The sequence below is a fragment of the Panthera pardus genome, unplaced genomic scaffold, assembly GCF_024362965.1.
Source record: "Panthera pardus isolate Hobbes unplaced genomic scaffold, ASM2436296v1 HiC_scaffold_7, whole genome shotgun sequence".
Classification (NCBI taxonomy): Eukaryota; Metazoa; Chordata; class Mammalia; order Carnivora; family Felidae; genus Panthera; species Panthera pardus.
In genome coordinates, this window is record NW_026527002.1 from 8,195,253 (window position 1) to 8,212,002 (window position 16,750).

Below are 16,750 nucleotides of genomic sequence, written 5' to 3' on the forward strand. Positions count from 1 at the left end.
GGTCACTTCTAATAGGTCAAGCCAGCCCTCCGAACCTTCCCTAGTGTTCTTTGTAAATGCTCTCTCAGCTCTCCAGTGTTCAGGACACCGCATCAGGTGCTCAAGACACCTTCTTCCTCCTATTCAACCTATTTACAAATACGGCGGATTCTACCTTCTGAAAACTTCTCACAGCGATAGAATGTCTCCATTCCAATTCCCGCTATTTTAGTTAACATTGCAGTTGTGTCTTGTCTGGGCTCTTGAATTGGTCTTCCAGCCTTCAGGCTTCTCCCTCCCCTCCAATCCGTTTTGAGTACTGTATCTCATCATCTTACTCTTCTGACCAGAACCCCCTAATGTCCTCTTCTTTCTCTGAGGATAAAGTCTACAGTCCTTAGCATAGAATAAATCCTCTGCATGACCTGACCCGTCTTACCTCTCCAGCACTCTCCGTCTCCTCACGTGAATCCCAGGCTAGATATTACATCCACACCCAATTTCTCCCAGCCCCTTTCACATGCCATGCTCTTTCTCACTTACGAGCTGGACCTTCTGCCTAGAACACTCCTTCACCTGTTTTCTGTCTCCTCCTTAGTACCTCCAGACCCCACCTCCGGGCCCCCAATATAACATATGCTTACTTATATTTCACATTGCTAATGGGTCCTTGGCAAATCCAAGTGAGTGGGGCAAAACATTTAGCTCTGAGCTGTGCAAATAATAAAACAAATACTCACTGACTTGGAACCATGATTTTATCAAAACCATATTGAAATTTACAGAAAAACATCTGATCTACTAAGCATTGCCTTCATCACAGAGCTCAGCTTTCTTCTTCATATGGAACCGCATCCTTAATACACGCTCAAAGAATCCAGTAAAACATGAAGAGTAGCGCAACTGCCAAAAACTTGCAGGGAGATGACTTCAAGAAGAAAACTTCAAAGTTTGCATTTAGAAATCACAACCCTTTTAAAGTTTTACAACTTTTCCCTATAGGACATAAAATTATTCCTCTGTGGGTAATAGTGAGAGCTGTAGTTGCAGCCAAGCATTCTTTACCTCAGGGGCGCCTGGGTGGCTCAGTCAGTTAAGCCTCTGACGCTTGACTTGGGCTCAAGTCACGATCTCACGTTTGTGAGATCAAGCCCCGAGTTGGGCTCTGGGCTGACAGTGTGGAGCCTGCTTGGGATTCTCTCTCTCTCTCACTCTCTCTCTCTCTCTCTCTCTCTCTGCCCCTTCCCTGCTCACACACTCTCTCTCAAAATAAATAAATAGACATTAAGAAAAGCATTATTTACCTTTTAAAAACCCCACAGAAATATGGTAATTACTACGAACATTTCCTTAAGTCAGTTCATACTTAAGTTGAAGTCATGTTATAGAAATTTGTATTCCTGGGGCGCCCGGGTGGTTAAGCGCCTGACTTTGGCTCAGGTCATGATCTCACAGTTTGGGAGTTCGAGCCCCGAGTCAGGCCTGGAGCCTGCTTCGGGTTCTGTGTCCCCTTCTCTCTCTCTCTGCTCCTCCCTTGCTCGTGCTTGAGTGCTCTCTCTCTCTCTCTCAAGAATAAATGAACATTACAAAAAAGAAGTTTTTATTAGTAATTTGTTCTGTTCCTGGTATTTCCTGAAATATTACTTTGGATATTAATATATCTTTACTCAGTGCATCAGTGTATCGTTACTCTTTTGGCAATTGACTTTTCTATCAGATTTCTAGCTACCATAACAGATCCTGCAAAAACAAATTGAAAAAAGAAAATAGATGCATGAGTAATTTGTTCTAGAGTAGGATCAAATTTCATATCGACTGAGAAATGGGGGCTGTAGCCCATGTCACTCTGGGCTTCTCACTTTTATAACAGGTAACACTATAAAGATATATTTATTGGGGCAAATGTAAACATATATTTTATGGAAAAATAAACACAAATGCTCCATGAATATATGGAAATCTTTAAGGGAATACATAAAAAGCAAAGTACAACACCTAGTTTTACCTATCATTCTGGAAAATGCCCAAAAGATATTAATAATACCCTGTGTCTGAAGGGAATGAGCAAAAAGGCACCGCCATACATTGTGCAAAGCCATATGTACAAAGATATGCAGCGTTTCATTGGTTTACAACAACAAAACTACAATAAAAAAATCTAGGTATCTATCAGTGGGGTGCTAGATAAATAAATTGTGGTGTAGCCATACATAAGAATCCCACGTGATCATGAAAAAGATTAGCACAGTTCCATAAACACAAAAATAAGATGCCTAAAATGATGTCCTGATATATTAGTGAAGAAAGGAAAGGTGTAGGACATTGTGTGGGGAACAGTATCTTTTTAAATATCTTTTAACATTTATTTATTCTTGAGAGAGAGAGAGAAAGAGACAGAGTGCGAGCAGGGGAGGGGCAGAGAGAGAGGGAGACACAGAATCCAAATCAGGCTCCAGGTTCCGAGCTGTCAGAACAGAGCCCGACACGGGGCTCGACCTCACAAGCTATGAGATCTTGACCTGAACTAAAGTCAGACACTTAACCGACTGAGCCGTCCGGGGGGCCCCTTGTGGGAAGCATTGTAACTCGAGTGTGATATACACTTACATATGCGTCAGACGCTGATCCAATAGAGATAACCTTGCACTTGTATTTATACCTGATGCTCAGCCCAGACTGAGCCTGTGTAAAAGACCAACGTAACTCACTTCATCACTTCTTTTTCTTCAGAGTTAGAGGGGTAACATCTCAGCCTATTTCATTGCCTCTGAGAATCTGATGAAAATATTGGAACTCCTTCCCAGAAAAGTCAGGCATAAGCCTATACAAAATTTTATCTATGATTTCAAAGTGAATTCACCGGAGTCCATTCACAGATTTCTGGTGATCCAAAGATCCGAAGCAAAGAGCTCTTTGTTAAGAAAGAACTCGTGGTACCACACCACACAGAATTCTAGGAAAGCATCATCACCAGATTTGGATAAGCTTGCACACCCTCTTGAGTTTAGTGGATGTATTGCTCTTCAGATATGCTCTCAAAAACCTGGAGGGCAGGTGAGCACAGTCAGAAGGGTACAAGACTGACCAGGGACCTAGACGGGTTCCAGTCCAGTCCACTCCTACTTGGTCTACTGGTACCTTTCATCTGAGAGCTAAGGTAATGGGACTTCTGTCTTGCTCTAGGTTTTCCTCTAGGTGTTGTGCCACTGGGAAGGACAGCCTTGAAGGGCTTTCCTGAAGGAACAGAAGAACAGCTAGAGGATTATTCATTAATGTATATCTATATGTATTTATTTAGTTTAGTTTATTGACCGTGACAGAAGGAGAGAGAGCAGGGTAGGGGCAGAGAGGGAGGAGAGAGAGTCCCAAGCAGTCTCTTCACTGTCAGCATGGAGCCCGATGAGGGGCTCCACGAACCATGAGCTCATGACCTGAGCCAAACTCAAGAGTTGGACGCTTAACTGACTGAGCCGCTCTGGCGCCCGGAGGATGATCTCTTTAAATGCACTCAAGGGCCTCTCACGGTACGACGTCCTGGAGGACAGGATAGCCTTCTAGCGCGGTACAGCACCTGTTCTAGATCGTGTAGCTTACAAAAGCCCAATAACTGGTATATGTCCTTGGTCCAATAAAGCGGGGCGAAGCACAGCACATTTTAGAAACCTTTCATTGCAAATGGGTAGAAGAAAATATTTAGAAGTTAAAGGACTCTACTTTAGTTGTCTGTAAAATTACCGTTCAGAATGTAATTCCCTAATGCAGAGATTTCGGAAACGTAGAAATTAGAAAGGATGAAAGATTTCGGAAACGTAGAAATTAGAAAGGATGAAAAGTGTCTGGTTCCTCTTAGCAGCTGCATCTGCCCCAGACAAACAGATGCTTGCCTCTGGCCTCTCCCAGAAAACGCCTGTGTCGCCTTAGATCACCATCTGGTTGCCTTAAGACCTCAGCAGCCTGATGAGTTCAGTAAAAGTCACGCATTTGAGGGGTTTTTTGCTTTCTTACTGCTGTAAGTTTGGGAGTGGCTCTTTTTCTAGTTCTGTACATCTCAAGCAGGAACTCGATGTCTCTATTGGAGCAGTTTACACAGAAAAAATTACGTGACCCGATTTAAATATCTGAAGGATAATTTTAGCACATATGGAAAAAAATAGAAAGAGCCTGCGGTTGGGCACAAGAGACAGGGAATGAGGCGACCGCAATAACCCACGTAAGAAGTGAATGGTAGACCATACGATCCAGCAATCCTACTTCTGGAAATTTACCCCGAAGAACTGAAAGGAGGGTCTTGAAGAACTGTTTGCACCTCCATGTTCATAGCAACGCTATTCATAGTAGCCAAGAAGTAGAAACAACCAAAATTTCCATTAATAGAGAAAGAAAATGTGGTACACACAGTGGAATATTAGCCTTAAAAAGAAAGAAAATCCTGGGGCGCCTGGGTGGCTTGGTCGGTTAAGCGTCCGACTTCAGCTCAGGTCATGATCTCACGGTCCGTGAGTTCGAGCCCCGCATCGGGCTCTGTGCTGACAGCTCAGAGCCTGGAGCCTGCTTCCGATTCTGTGTCTCCCTCTCTCTCTGACCCTCCCCCGCTCATGCTCTGTCTCTCTCTGTCTCAAAAATAAATAAACGTTAAAAAAAATTAAAAAAAAAAAAAAAAAAAGAAAGAAAATCCTGTCAAATACTACAACGTAGGTAGGCCTTGAGGACATTATGTTAAATGACATGGGCAGTCACAAACTGACAAATACCATTATGATTTCATTTCTGTGAGGTATCCGACATAGTCAAACTCTGAGAAACAGAAAAGTGGCACGGTGGCCGAGGGGCCAGAAGGTGGGGGTAAAGGGAGTTGTTGTGTGATGAGTATAGAGTTTCAGTTTTGCAGAATGAAAAAGTTCTGGAGATCTGCTTTCACCACAATGTGAGTATATTTCACACTACTGAATTGCATACTTATAAACAGGAAGATGTTAAACTTTAGGTTATAGGTGAAAGAGGAAAAAAAAAGAAGGGATGGTGGTCTGGACTGGCAGTAATCACGAGAGGGGTTTCCTGTAGGAACATGTAGCTTGCCATTTGTGATGGTTAATTTTTATATGTCAACTTGACTAGACGTCTCACGAGGGGCCCAGATATTTGGCCTAATATTATTCTGGGTGCTTCTGTGAGGTTGTTTTGGGATGAGATTGGCATTTTAAAAAAATTTTTAATGTTTATTTATTTTGAGAGAGAGAGAGAGCCAGAGCCAGAGTGCGAAGGGGGGAGGGACAGAGGCAGAGGGAGACCCAGAATCCGAAGCGGGCTCCAGGCTCTGAGCTGTCAGCACAGAGCCCGATGCGGGGCTTGAACTCACGAACTGTGAGATGACGACCTGGGCCGAAGTCAGACGCTTCATAGACCGAGCCACCCAGGTGGCCCTGAGACTGACATTTAAATCAGTACACTGAGTAAAGCAGATTGCCCCTCACCCCAACATGGGTGGGCCTCACCCAATCACTCGAATGCCCAAATAGAACAAAAATGCTGACCCTCCCGGGAGTAAGAGGGACTTCCTCCTACCTGACTTTGAGCTGGGGCACTGGCTTTTTCCTGTCTTCAGACTTGAACCGAAACGTTGTCTCTTTCCAGATCTTCAGCCTATGGGCCTACAGACTGGAACTATACCGTTATTGCTCCTGGTTCTCCGGCCTTTGGACTGAGACTGGAACTAATCCACTGGCTCTCCCGGGTCTCTGCTTGCTGACTCACCCTGCAGATCTTGGGACTAGTCAGCATTCACAATCACATGAGCCAATTCCTTACAATAAATTTCATATATTTCAATAAATGTCATGTATATAGAAGTTATTGGTTCTGTTTCTCTGGAGAACACTAACACATCATTATAAAACAGGAACCCAAATTATATAATAACAGCTTACGAATTTAAATGTCTTATACGATAATTTTTATTGGTTTCATTTTTGTGTATACATAGAAAATGTTGAAGACTGAGTGAATTCTCTGCGCATGTTTTTAAAATAATCACAGTCAAATGTGACCATCCGTTTTAACACTTCAAAATACTCCTTTGGGATTCATGATGTAAATGAGAACACTTTTGTGCTTACGGTTTGTGCTTTCTGCTTAAAAGGACTTCAGTTCGTCAGCCGGTTCGGCTACGACTCACCTACAGATACTAAGACGCGTTTCTGAACACCATCCGAAGCTTGTCCTTTTTCCCGTGATCCCTCTCTCCCTGAGCAAGTCAGCCTTTGCGTGAGACCAGCCGCCCGGGGAGTGGGGCGCCGCGACGTCCGCATTGCAGGCTGTCAGCACCGGAGCAGGGTGAGGTGGGTGTCCGTGGAGGGGCTGCCTGGCGCAAGGTGCTGTCGCCTCAGTGGGGTGAGGGGTGCTGCCTGGGTGGGGGCCCCGGTGCCAGGGTGCCGGAGCCCGAGCAGGGTGAGGTGGCGTCACTGCGATGGCAAGGGCAGCCGGGCTTGGGGCGTCCGGCCCAAGTGGGGGGTCGCCGTGCAGGAGGGCACGCTTGCAGGAGGCAGCCCCGAATGAGGTGCCGCAGCCCACGTGGGGTAAGGAAAGTATCCAAATTTCGGTGCCTGGAACCTTCAGAAGCGTCAGGGGCATGACGGTCAAAGGGACACCAAGGAACCGTTCCGGGCTAAATGAGACACACAAGATCTGTTAACTCAGTGGGATGCCTGTTATCGGGATCCCTGTGCTCTAAGGGGCAAAATTGGAACGACCGGCAAAACTTGGAGGAGTTGTGAGGACTGCACGGAGCTAACGTTATCAGCGTGAATATTCTCATTTTAACGGCTGTATTATGGTTGTGGAGAATGCATTTTTGTGCCGGAAACAATACACTGAAGTGTTTTTGGGGGTGATGGAGTGTCATGTCGACCACCTTTACCCAAACGGTTGACAAAATGTTCTTTGTACTGTTCTTGCAGCTTTTCTGTAAGTTCGAGATTATTTCAAAAGAAAAACAAGAAGAATCTTGAAAGAACATGTGTCAACCTCATTTTCTGGCATCGTGGCAACAAAGGACTGAACTGCGATAAATCGGTCTTCCTGGATTTAGTGTAATGGTTGATTTCTCCTTCCTCAGTTTTGCTCTTGTGGGTCTTCTTTCATTTTTTTGTAAAGCAAAGTTTAGTGGGATTTATCTTTGAAAAAGACTTAAGCCCACAGTGCTGACCTTTTTAGAAATGAAAACACTTGAGGCTTCATAATGCAAATGTGCCAAATTGTAAGTGAACGACTAATGAATACTGAGTGATTAAAAAACACCTGTCAAGGGGCGCCTGGGTGGCTCAGTCGGTTAAGCGTCCGACTTCGGCTCAGGTCATGATCTCACGGTCTGTGAGTTCGAGCCCCGCGTCAAGCTCTGTGCTGACAGCTCAGAGCCTGGAGCCTGTTTCAGATTCTGTGTCTCCCTCTCTCTCTGCCCCTCCCCTGTTCACGCTCTGTCTCCCTCTGTCTCAAAAATAAATAAACGTTAAAAAAAAAATTAAAAAAAAAAAAAAAAAAAAAAAAAAACACCTGTCAAATGCTTACAGGAAAACAATGTCAAAAGTTCTTTCTAAAAAATATTGCCGGGGCCCCTGGGTGGGTCAGTCGGTTGAGCTTCCGACTTCAGCTCAGGTCATGATCTTACCATTTGCGAGTTCAAGCCCCGCGTCAGGCTCTGGGCTGACAGCTCTGGGCCTGAAGCCTGCTTCGGGTTTTGTGTCTCCCTCTTTTTTCTCTGCCCCTCCCCTGCTTGCACTCTGCCTCTCTCTCTCTCTCAAAAATAAACAGACATTAAAAAATATTGCAATTTTGTAGAACTGTATCTTTGGCTGACTATTTTATTAGTCTTTTGGTTGAGCTTTCAATAGGTCGGGTTCTTACTTTCCTCAAGCTTTGGCTGAAATATTGTGCGAATGCAAGGGTTAATAAAAATGAAGGAAACAAACGTTTGTAATCTGTTTCGTTGAGTGTTCCCTTGGCCAGGTTGTGCCTCTTGACTCTGTTAGTCGGACTTTCTGTGATTTCCTTTCAGTCGCGACTGTGACGCCTGTATATCTTGTCAGAGATACACACAGTCATTCAAACTTACTTAAGTTCGTTTTTTTTATTAACTACCTACTTAAGTGCAAAAATTGTCACCACTCAACTTAGTTGACCTCTAAGCAGAAAAAAAAAATGTTTTAAATCTTGTTGTATTCGAGGAACTCTGTACCAGGTATGAGTGAGACAAATTCAAGGGGCCACATTCTCAGATGCATTTCATTTTCTGAAATTCAAATTTATTCAATTTCAAATATTGAAATAGTTCTTACTCTATGCCAATCACTCACCTAAGTACATTAAAAATATTAACTCATTTCATCTTTGAATAACTCCATAAGGGATTTTTAGTATTCTCATTTGATTGGTGAAGAAACTCATATACAAGAATGTAAGGAACATACCTAACCAAAGTCTCAGCTAGAAAAGAGAAAAGCCAAATTTAGAACCCAGATGGTCTGGTTCAGGAGCCCCTACCTTTCAGCACAATGCCACTCTACCGTTCTTGTTAATGACAAATGTCCTATATGGGTTATCTATATAAAACAGATGCTCAAGAAACGTTAAGAATCAGTTAAATCTCAGCTCAGGGTTGCAGACTGAGCACAGATAGTTGCTTCATCTCTGCCTAGAGACCTCACTGAAACTATCATAGAGGAAAACCAAGGAATAAATAACAAAGAAAATGGAAACAGATTTGCAAGTTCAACTTTCTGGAATTCAAAAAAACCAATTTAGTCAAGTTCTTTGGTCAAGGAATTCACAAGGGAAATTAGAAAATACCAGGAGACAAATGAGAATGGAAACACAACACACCAAAATGTATGAGATAAAGTGAAAACAGTACCAACAAGGAAGATTATAGGTGTAAACGCTTACATTAAGAAAGTCTCAGATCAGTAATCTAACTTTACATCTCAACTAGAGAAAGAAAAAGAAACTCAAAAGTTAGCATGAGGAAAATACTAAAGATGAGAGCATACACAAAATAGAGAATAGAAAAAACCCCGATAGGGTATCAACAAAACTAAGAATTGGATTGTTGAAAAGATCAACAAAATTTAAAAACCTTTAGCTAGATTAATTTCAAAAAAAGAAAAAAATATTTAAATAAGTAAAATCAGAATTGAAACCTGGGACATCACAACTAATGCCACAAAACCAAAAAGGATTGGGTCACCTGCATGGCTCAGTTGGTTGAGCATTGATTTTGGCTCAGGTCATGACCTCAGTTTGTGAGTTTGAACCCCATGTTGGGCTCTTGGCTGACAGCCCAGAGCCTGGAGCCTGTGTTGGATTCTGTGTCTCCCCCTGTCTCTGCCCCTCCCCGACTCCGTCTCATAATTAATAAATAAATAAATAAATAAATAAATAAATAAATAAATAAAAAATAAATATTTTTAAAAACTCCAAAAAGGATTATGAGAGAATACTATGAACACTTACATGCCAACAAACTGGATAACCCATAGGAAATGGATAAATTCTTAGAAATACACAACGTACTAAGACTGAATCATGAAGAAATAAAAACTTGAAACAGACTAGTAAGGAGACTAAATCTGTAATCAAAACCTACCAACAAAGAAAAGCCCAGGATCAGATGGCTTCACTGGGGAATGCTACCAAACATTTAAAGAAGAATTAACACCAATCCTCAAACTCCTCTAACAAACCAAAGAGAAGGGAATACTTCCAGACTCATTCTTAAGGACAGCATTACTCCAATAAGACACTACAGGAAAACTACAGACTATATATACAAATATTAAATCTTACCTTACACACCTGAAACTATTAAGTTATATGTCAATTATACCTTAATAAAAAAACCCTACAGACCAATATCCCTGATGAATACTGATGCAAAAATCCTCAACAAAATAGTAGCAAACGAAACTCATCAGCATATTAAAAGGATTACACACCATGACCAAGAGGGATTTTTTCCTGGAATGCAAGGATGTCTTGACCCTCATGTGTACGGTCAAATGATTTTCAATCAGGGTGCCAAGAACGCACAGCGGGGGAAAGGACAGTCTCTTTAACAGATGGTGCTGGAAAAACTGGATATCTACATACAAAACTGTGAAGCCATATTCAAAAATTAACTCAAAATTAAAGACTTAAACTAGGGGCATCTGGATGGCTCAGCAGTTAAGCATCCCACTCGATTTTGGCTCAGGTCATGATCTCTCAGTGGTGGGGTTGAGCCCCACATTGGACTCTGCACTGAGCACGGAGCCTGCTTAAGATACTCTCTCTCCCTCTCCCTCTGCCCCTGCCCTGCACATACGCACGCTCTGTCTCACACAGAAAAATATTTAAACTAATACCTACACTACAAAATTCCCGGAAGAAAACAAAGTTTCATGACAAGGGATTTGGCAATGATTTCTTGGATACGACACCCAAAAGCATAGGCAACAAAAGCAAAGCAGACAAATGGGACTGTACCAAACTTAAAAAAAGCCTGCACATCAAAGGAAACAATCAGCAGTGAATAGGCAACCTATAGAATAGGAGAAAATATTTGCAAATCGCACAACTAATAATGAGTTAAATATTCAGAATATAGAAAGAACTCCTACAACCCAATAAGAACATAAATAACCTGATTAATAAATGGACAAATAACTTGCATAGATATTTCTCAAAAGATACAGAAATGGCTAACAAGTGTAAGAAAAGATGCTCAACTTCACTGATCATTAGAGAAATGCAAATCAAAACACAGTGTGGTACCACCTCACACCCATTAGGATAGCTACTATAACAAAAAACAAATTAAAAACCCAAAACAGAAAATGTGTTGTCGAGGATGTGGAGACATTGCAACCCTTGGTGAGAACGTAAAATGGTGCAGCTGCTATGGAAAATGTAATGGAGGTTCCTAAAAAATGAAAAATACAAAGTTATGCCATATGATCCAGCAATCCCACTTCTGAGTATTCACCTAAAAGAATCGAGAGCCAGATCTGCAAGAGGTATTAATACTCCTGTGTTCAGTGCAGCATTATTCACAATAGTCAAAAGGTGGAGGCCACTCAAATGTTCATTGAGGGATAAATGAATAAAATGTGGTATGTACATGCAATGAAATATTCAGCCTTTAAAAGGAAAGAGATTTTGTCATACGGCACAAAGATGAAGTTTAAGGACATTATGCTAAATGGAGTAAGCCAGTCACAAAGAGAAATACTGTAGGATTTCATGTCTATGAAGTATCTAAAGTAGTCAAACTCTGGGTATAGTTTGTTTTGCATGATGGAAAACTTCTGGAGATCTGTTGCACAGCAAAGTGAACACACTTAACACTACTAAACTGAAAAAACAAGGTAAATAATTACAAAGTAATAATTAAGAGTCCTGTAGACACTGAAAAATGTGTGTATACAATAATATATTGTTTGGGATTAACTTCAAAATAATTTGAAGGTTGGTTGGGGGAGAGAATGAAGTTATACATGAAAACTGTTGGCAGTTCTTAAAGCTGAATGGATTCATTATACCATTCCCTCTACTTCTATGTTTGAAATTTACCAGAACGGAGGAGTTAAAAAAAAACCTCAAGATTATCAAAATGAAAAATTAAACAAAAGTGCTAGATGAGAAAGTCAAAGAAATAATCCCACACTGTGAAATTAAAAAAGACTAAAAGAGCCTGTGAAAGAAAGCTAACAGACATACAGGACCTCCAGGTCACCCAATCACCAGGAGCCCCAGAAAGAGAAACTCAACAAATGGAGGGCAGAGATAAAACACTGATACATTTTTTTTGTCCACCAGATGGACGTTATTGCACTTCCACTACTAGTAGGAATATAAATGGGTGTAATCACTCAAGGGCACCAATTTGGTAACAACTTAAAATTAAAAAGTCTGGAATCTTAGGGCAGAAATATCTATTTCTCTTTTATCTCTTCTCTTGTATACATACCTACAAGCTTGTTTTGATGATTGACGTATATTGCAGCAAAGAAGTCTTTGGAATACATTCAATACCCCGAGAACTGGCTGAAAACCATCTGAATTAAGATTCCAATAGTTCACATAATTATGTGAAAACGTAGACTAAGAGTGGAATCAAGGTGGAATCAAAGTGACTTAGACAAAGTCATACCTGAATATAGTAAATGTTCTTAAATAAATGACTAATTCTTCAAATGAGTAATTATTAAATAAATCCTGGTTATTTAACTAAATTCAGGTGCATCCATATAATGCAACATTCATTAAAAGAAATGGTTATGTGCTGCTATAGGAACTTATCCCAGATATATAATGATAAAAATAATTTACGTTAAGTATTCTCATTTGTATTTTTTAAAGATAGACTTTATATAAAGAGTAGATTATGATTACATACACTTTTATGTACATGAAAAGTTTTGAATAATACAATATTAACAATACCTCTTAGGGTAGGTTCTATGTAAAGAAAAAAAGGCAGTTTACAGAACAAAATGTACGGAAGGATTCACTTCTCTCGTTCTAAAAGTTGAACTTGCTATATAATGAACTATACTATTCCTGGAATGAAGTAAATTAATTTGGCTCCTCTTATTTTCAAAAAAATAAAGCTTTGGCCTGGCCAGGTTCTCCAGTATAGTTAGATCTACACATTCACTTTTTTGAAGGAGGATGGTTAGAAAGGCCACGCCTCTGGGGATTGACGTGTACTTCTCTAATGAAGCGTAATTTGACCGAACACCATTGACCAGCAGCATACCCTGCCCTCTGGGAATCGAGGTCCAGGCGCGAGAAATCTATGCCCTTAGCGAGCCAGACTTGGTTTGGTTGGAAAATAGCCCCTGGAGAAAGGAACACCCATATATGGTCTTGAGATAGTTACTGTTTTGCACGAGTCCCAAAGCAGTATCTTATCAAGCCCACTTAATCCAAATAATGACGTTTGCAGCAGATCTGACTGCTCACGGCCAAGAATTTCTACTTCTACATTCTCTTGCCTGTTCACTTTATAGCCACAGAGCTTGTACACCTGCACTTAGGAATGTCAGGTGAGGACATGTGATCCAGCAAACGCACAGCCAGGGTGGTTTCTCTTGCCTTATGTTTACAGCTCACAGTTGTAAGTACTCTGTAAATCCAAACTCCCAACTTCCAGTGTTTCTTTACATCCCTAATCCATACAAGTTGGCCTCTAAGGCTCACTGGCACCACGACCACTATTTAACCTATCTTTAGGTCAGTACTAAATACCCCAAGGTCCTGCATGGGTTTTGTTTCCAAGTACTACAGATGTTTTTAAATGTTTGAGGAATGGAAGACGACAGCAGTTCCCCAAATTTTAAGTGCTGTGTTTTGGCTGTATCACAGGCTAAATAGCTGTAACTTAAAGACCGCTCCAACTGAGTGGGAAACTTCACAAAGGCTCATGTATTAGTTACTCTGGCACATCACCTAAAATTCACAACTGTCGTGAAGGCCATAAAGCTGTTTTCAACATCTTCCGATGTACTGAGGCACACTTTTCACAATCAACCTGTTCTTTAGTCCTAAATGACTTCAATGTTTTCACAGAAGATCGTTTTTCAAACAATTCTCAGGATATTGAGTATATTCCAGAGACTTCTATGCTGCAACTTTGATCATCAAAACAAGCTTGTAGGTATTTGTGTGAAGGCCACACATTACCAGGTACTGAATATTAAAATGATCTTAACTGGTAAGTAAACAGCTCTCAGCAGGGGTCCCCAATGTAGAGAAATCTTCAAGTTGGGTTAGAGGACAGGTCAGGGGCTCACTACTTGGCTTCTGATCAAGAATTCCTTCACTTCTAAACCAAGAACACCAGCCTCTCTGTAAAGAATGGATCACTCACTGCTTGCTTACCCCAGGAACCTTAACTAGACTCCCTGCTTAATTCTTCAAGTAGTATGTTTATGGCCAACGTTTATTAAAGTTACAGTTGAATTTTTTAGTTTCCCAAACTAATTAAACTACTGGAATTTGTGAGTTCATCAGCTTGGCGTAATTCGTTCCTGTCAGTTCCACTCAAATCCCTTCAGTCCAAAATGTTGAGGTCTAAGAGGGGTTTTGAGCAGGGAGAGATTTCCATTTTAGGCATGTCCAGTTTGAGCTTGGGAGGTGCACAGGTATCTAGCACACAACTGGATGTATAGAGCAATCTGAGCTCAAGTTCAATTTGAACGCACATAGTTAACTGAAGACAGTGGACAAGATAGTGCAGCAAAGTGAAGGTCTAAGCCCAAACCTAGAGGAAAGGCATTAATCTCATCACTGTTACCCTAGTAAGCATAGCAAATACGATCACGATGACTTTCAGGGCATTTTGTAATTTGCAAAAATGTTTACTTTTGTCAAAATATTTTTGGCAATTTTCTCTAGAAAACTAGACCTATTGAAGATATCCATCTAAGTTTCAAAAAGCAAAAAATCTCAATACTGGAACATCCGCATTTTCCCGAGACACATTCAAGAAAATAAAGCACTAACAGAGCCTGATAGCTACGTTATCCATTACTGTGCCAATAATGGTTTGGCTAAATAAATTTGGCCTACAGGACATGCTTTTCACTCCTAAAATTAACTAGTATTTATATATAAACTACATGTCAGCATAGCTCCATGTTAAATGGTCTACATATCAAATCAAAACTCCAAGGATGGTATATAAAATACTTTTATAGGTATAACCTAAATGTAACAAGTGCCAGGTTTACTTTTTTCAACCCGTTCTTCTAAAATATAAAACACCTGCCTGCAAAACCGCAAATGTTCCCAAAACATCTGTTTACTCTTTAGCCTGGTCTTCAGGAGGAGTAACGTTAACTGGCAGAACTGTTTCCCATGTTACCTACCCACCAGAATACATTAGGTTCTCAAGTCATAGCTGCATCCCAGAAACTTTAGATTTGCAGCACCCTGTGATCCATCAATTTAGAACTTGGGGGTAGGATCCAGACACATCCTTTGAAAAAGCTCCAATATGCAGCCGTAGGTTTGTCAATCCTGAAGAAGTCACGCGTTGCGTGAACACAACGCAGTTCTCAAGTGATGTCAAGTGCGAAGGGCTTCAGTGGCCTCTAAGAGGCCTAATGAGAACAAGCGAGACCACCCCAGGACATTCACCTAATTCTGGCCAGTCCACCTGCAAGATGGACTAAACTTCGTGGCACAAATGCATACTCCTAAAATCTGATGGCATTACGAATGAAAGTCAACGAGATTTAACTGATAACCAATTTATTAAAAGGCCGACTTAAGCATCTGCAATGGTGACTTCCACCTCAACTCCTGGCTCGATACTGATGGAAGTAATCTGTTTAACAATCTCAGACGGACTGTGCAAATCAATGAGCCGCTTGTGGATCCTCATCTGAAAACGATCCCAAGTCTTAGAACCTTCACCACAAGGAGTTTTTCTTGTAGTGATTCTCAGAGTCTGCAACAAAAGACAAAGGAAACCAAGCGTTTATGGCTTTACGCTGCTCTCTAAACATGCAGAAGACCGTTGCGCCCGTTCCCTGGGATTACTCCCCGGGGCATCACCCCTCTCCTGGCACCGACCTGCAAGGCCAAGTCCGTGTCCACTCAGCCCACCCGGTGCCCTTGCGAGCGCCGCACCCACCCAGGAACCAAGAGCAAAACTTCCCCGGCGACCTGTAAACACCCGGTACTCAACGCGGACAAACTCTAACCGCTCTTCTCTCGGGTTGTGTGGTTTTCCCACCCCTCTGACTCATTTCACCTTCGTGGGCATCCGAACCGGTCCTTTCACTTTGAGATTCTTTTCCTTGGCGCCTCTGATCAAATCGGCACACACTACAGGGAAACAAAAGCATCTTTCAGTTCGTCCCAAACAGCCAAAGCAGCCCTAAGAAACCTGAACTGATGCTGGCTCAGAATAGCGTATAAAACTATCATCATAACTCAACACACTTGTTTCCTCATCGCCAACAAGGATTTAAGAGGCACCAACAGTTAAGGGGGGGATCCTTCTCATTTTCCCTTTGCAAGTTAAACAACTTGTCACTTGACTTTTCCGAGTCGATCCTGAACAGCAACAAGTCAAATTCATCGTTTTTTTAATTTAATTTTATTTTTTTGCCCAAAGCCACCGTACTGACCCTTCTCCAAAGATTTTACGTTGCGGCTGGTTAGAGTGATTCTAATTCGGTGAATCGCCACCTCCGGTTCCACGGGGGTCTTCCCGGTGTCTTTAAAAGCCTAGCATTACACAGATGAACACAGGTCTTTTAAAAGCCTAGAAACACGCTGCATCGCGTCTCCCCAGGCTCCTCCACCACTTCAGGAGCCCCTTTCCCGGGTAAGCGAGGCTCGCGCCTTCGCCGCTTCCGCCCAGCCCGGCAAGCGTCCCAACAAGGGACCCAGTCCCGCCACGTTCCGAACCGCGCGGCGCCGCCCCCCGTCTCACCATGGCTGCGGCGCGGCTTCCTGACCGACTTGTTCCTCGGCGAGAGCGAACAGCGGTGAGTCAGGAGCAGGCGCGGGGGCCTCCAAAGCACCGCTCCGGCCGCGACCGCGTCTTCCTCAAAGAGAAGGGCTTGTGGCCTGCGCGGCACTTATATAGCTGCGCTCCCGTCTGCATCCGGGTCCCGCACGAGTCTCCGCACTGCCCCGGAAGAGGAACTGCCCTCAGGGCTACGGAGGCGGCTGCGCGAGCCGGGGCTGGAGCGCCCGACGAGCTGGCGGGAAAGGTGCGGCTGCG

General features: G+C 42.3%; 1 protein-coding gene, 1 long non-coding RNA gene and 1 other non-coding gene across 3 annotated transcripts; all 3 read right to left on the minus strand.

Annotated features, from left to right (window-relative positions):
- Positions 1-5,906: 5,906 nt before the first annotated feature.
- Positions 5,907-9,372, minus strand: LOC109250301 (uncharacterized). The gene is made up of 2 exons (XR_002072978.2): positions 7,640-9,372; positions 5,907-6,640 (listed from the first exon to the last, which is right to left on the minus strand). It is a non-coding gene; the product is annotated as an uncharacterized LOC109250301 (long non-coding RNA).
- A 5,875-nt stretch (positions 9,373-15,247) lies between these two features.
- On the minus strand, positions 15,248-16,594 carry RPS20 (ribosomal protein S20). Its single transcript, XM_019421303.2, has 4 exons — positions 16,457-16,594; positions 16,149-16,248; positions 15,770-15,843; positions 15,248-15,463 (listed from the first exon to the last, which is right to left on the minus strand). The coding sequence occupies exons 1-4, from the start codon at positions 16,457-16,459 to the stop codon at positions 15,281-15,283; spliced, it is 360 nt and encodes a 119-aa protein (XP_019276848.1). The 5' UTR covers positions 16,460-16,594; the 3' UTR covers positions 15,248-15,280.
- LOC128775376 (small nucleolar RNA U54) lies at positions 15,914-15,977 on the minus strand. The gene has a single exon (XR_008420106.1). It is a non-coding gene; the product is annotated as a small nucleolar RNA U54 (small nucleolar RNA).
- Positions 16,595-16,750: the final 156 nt, after the last annotated feature.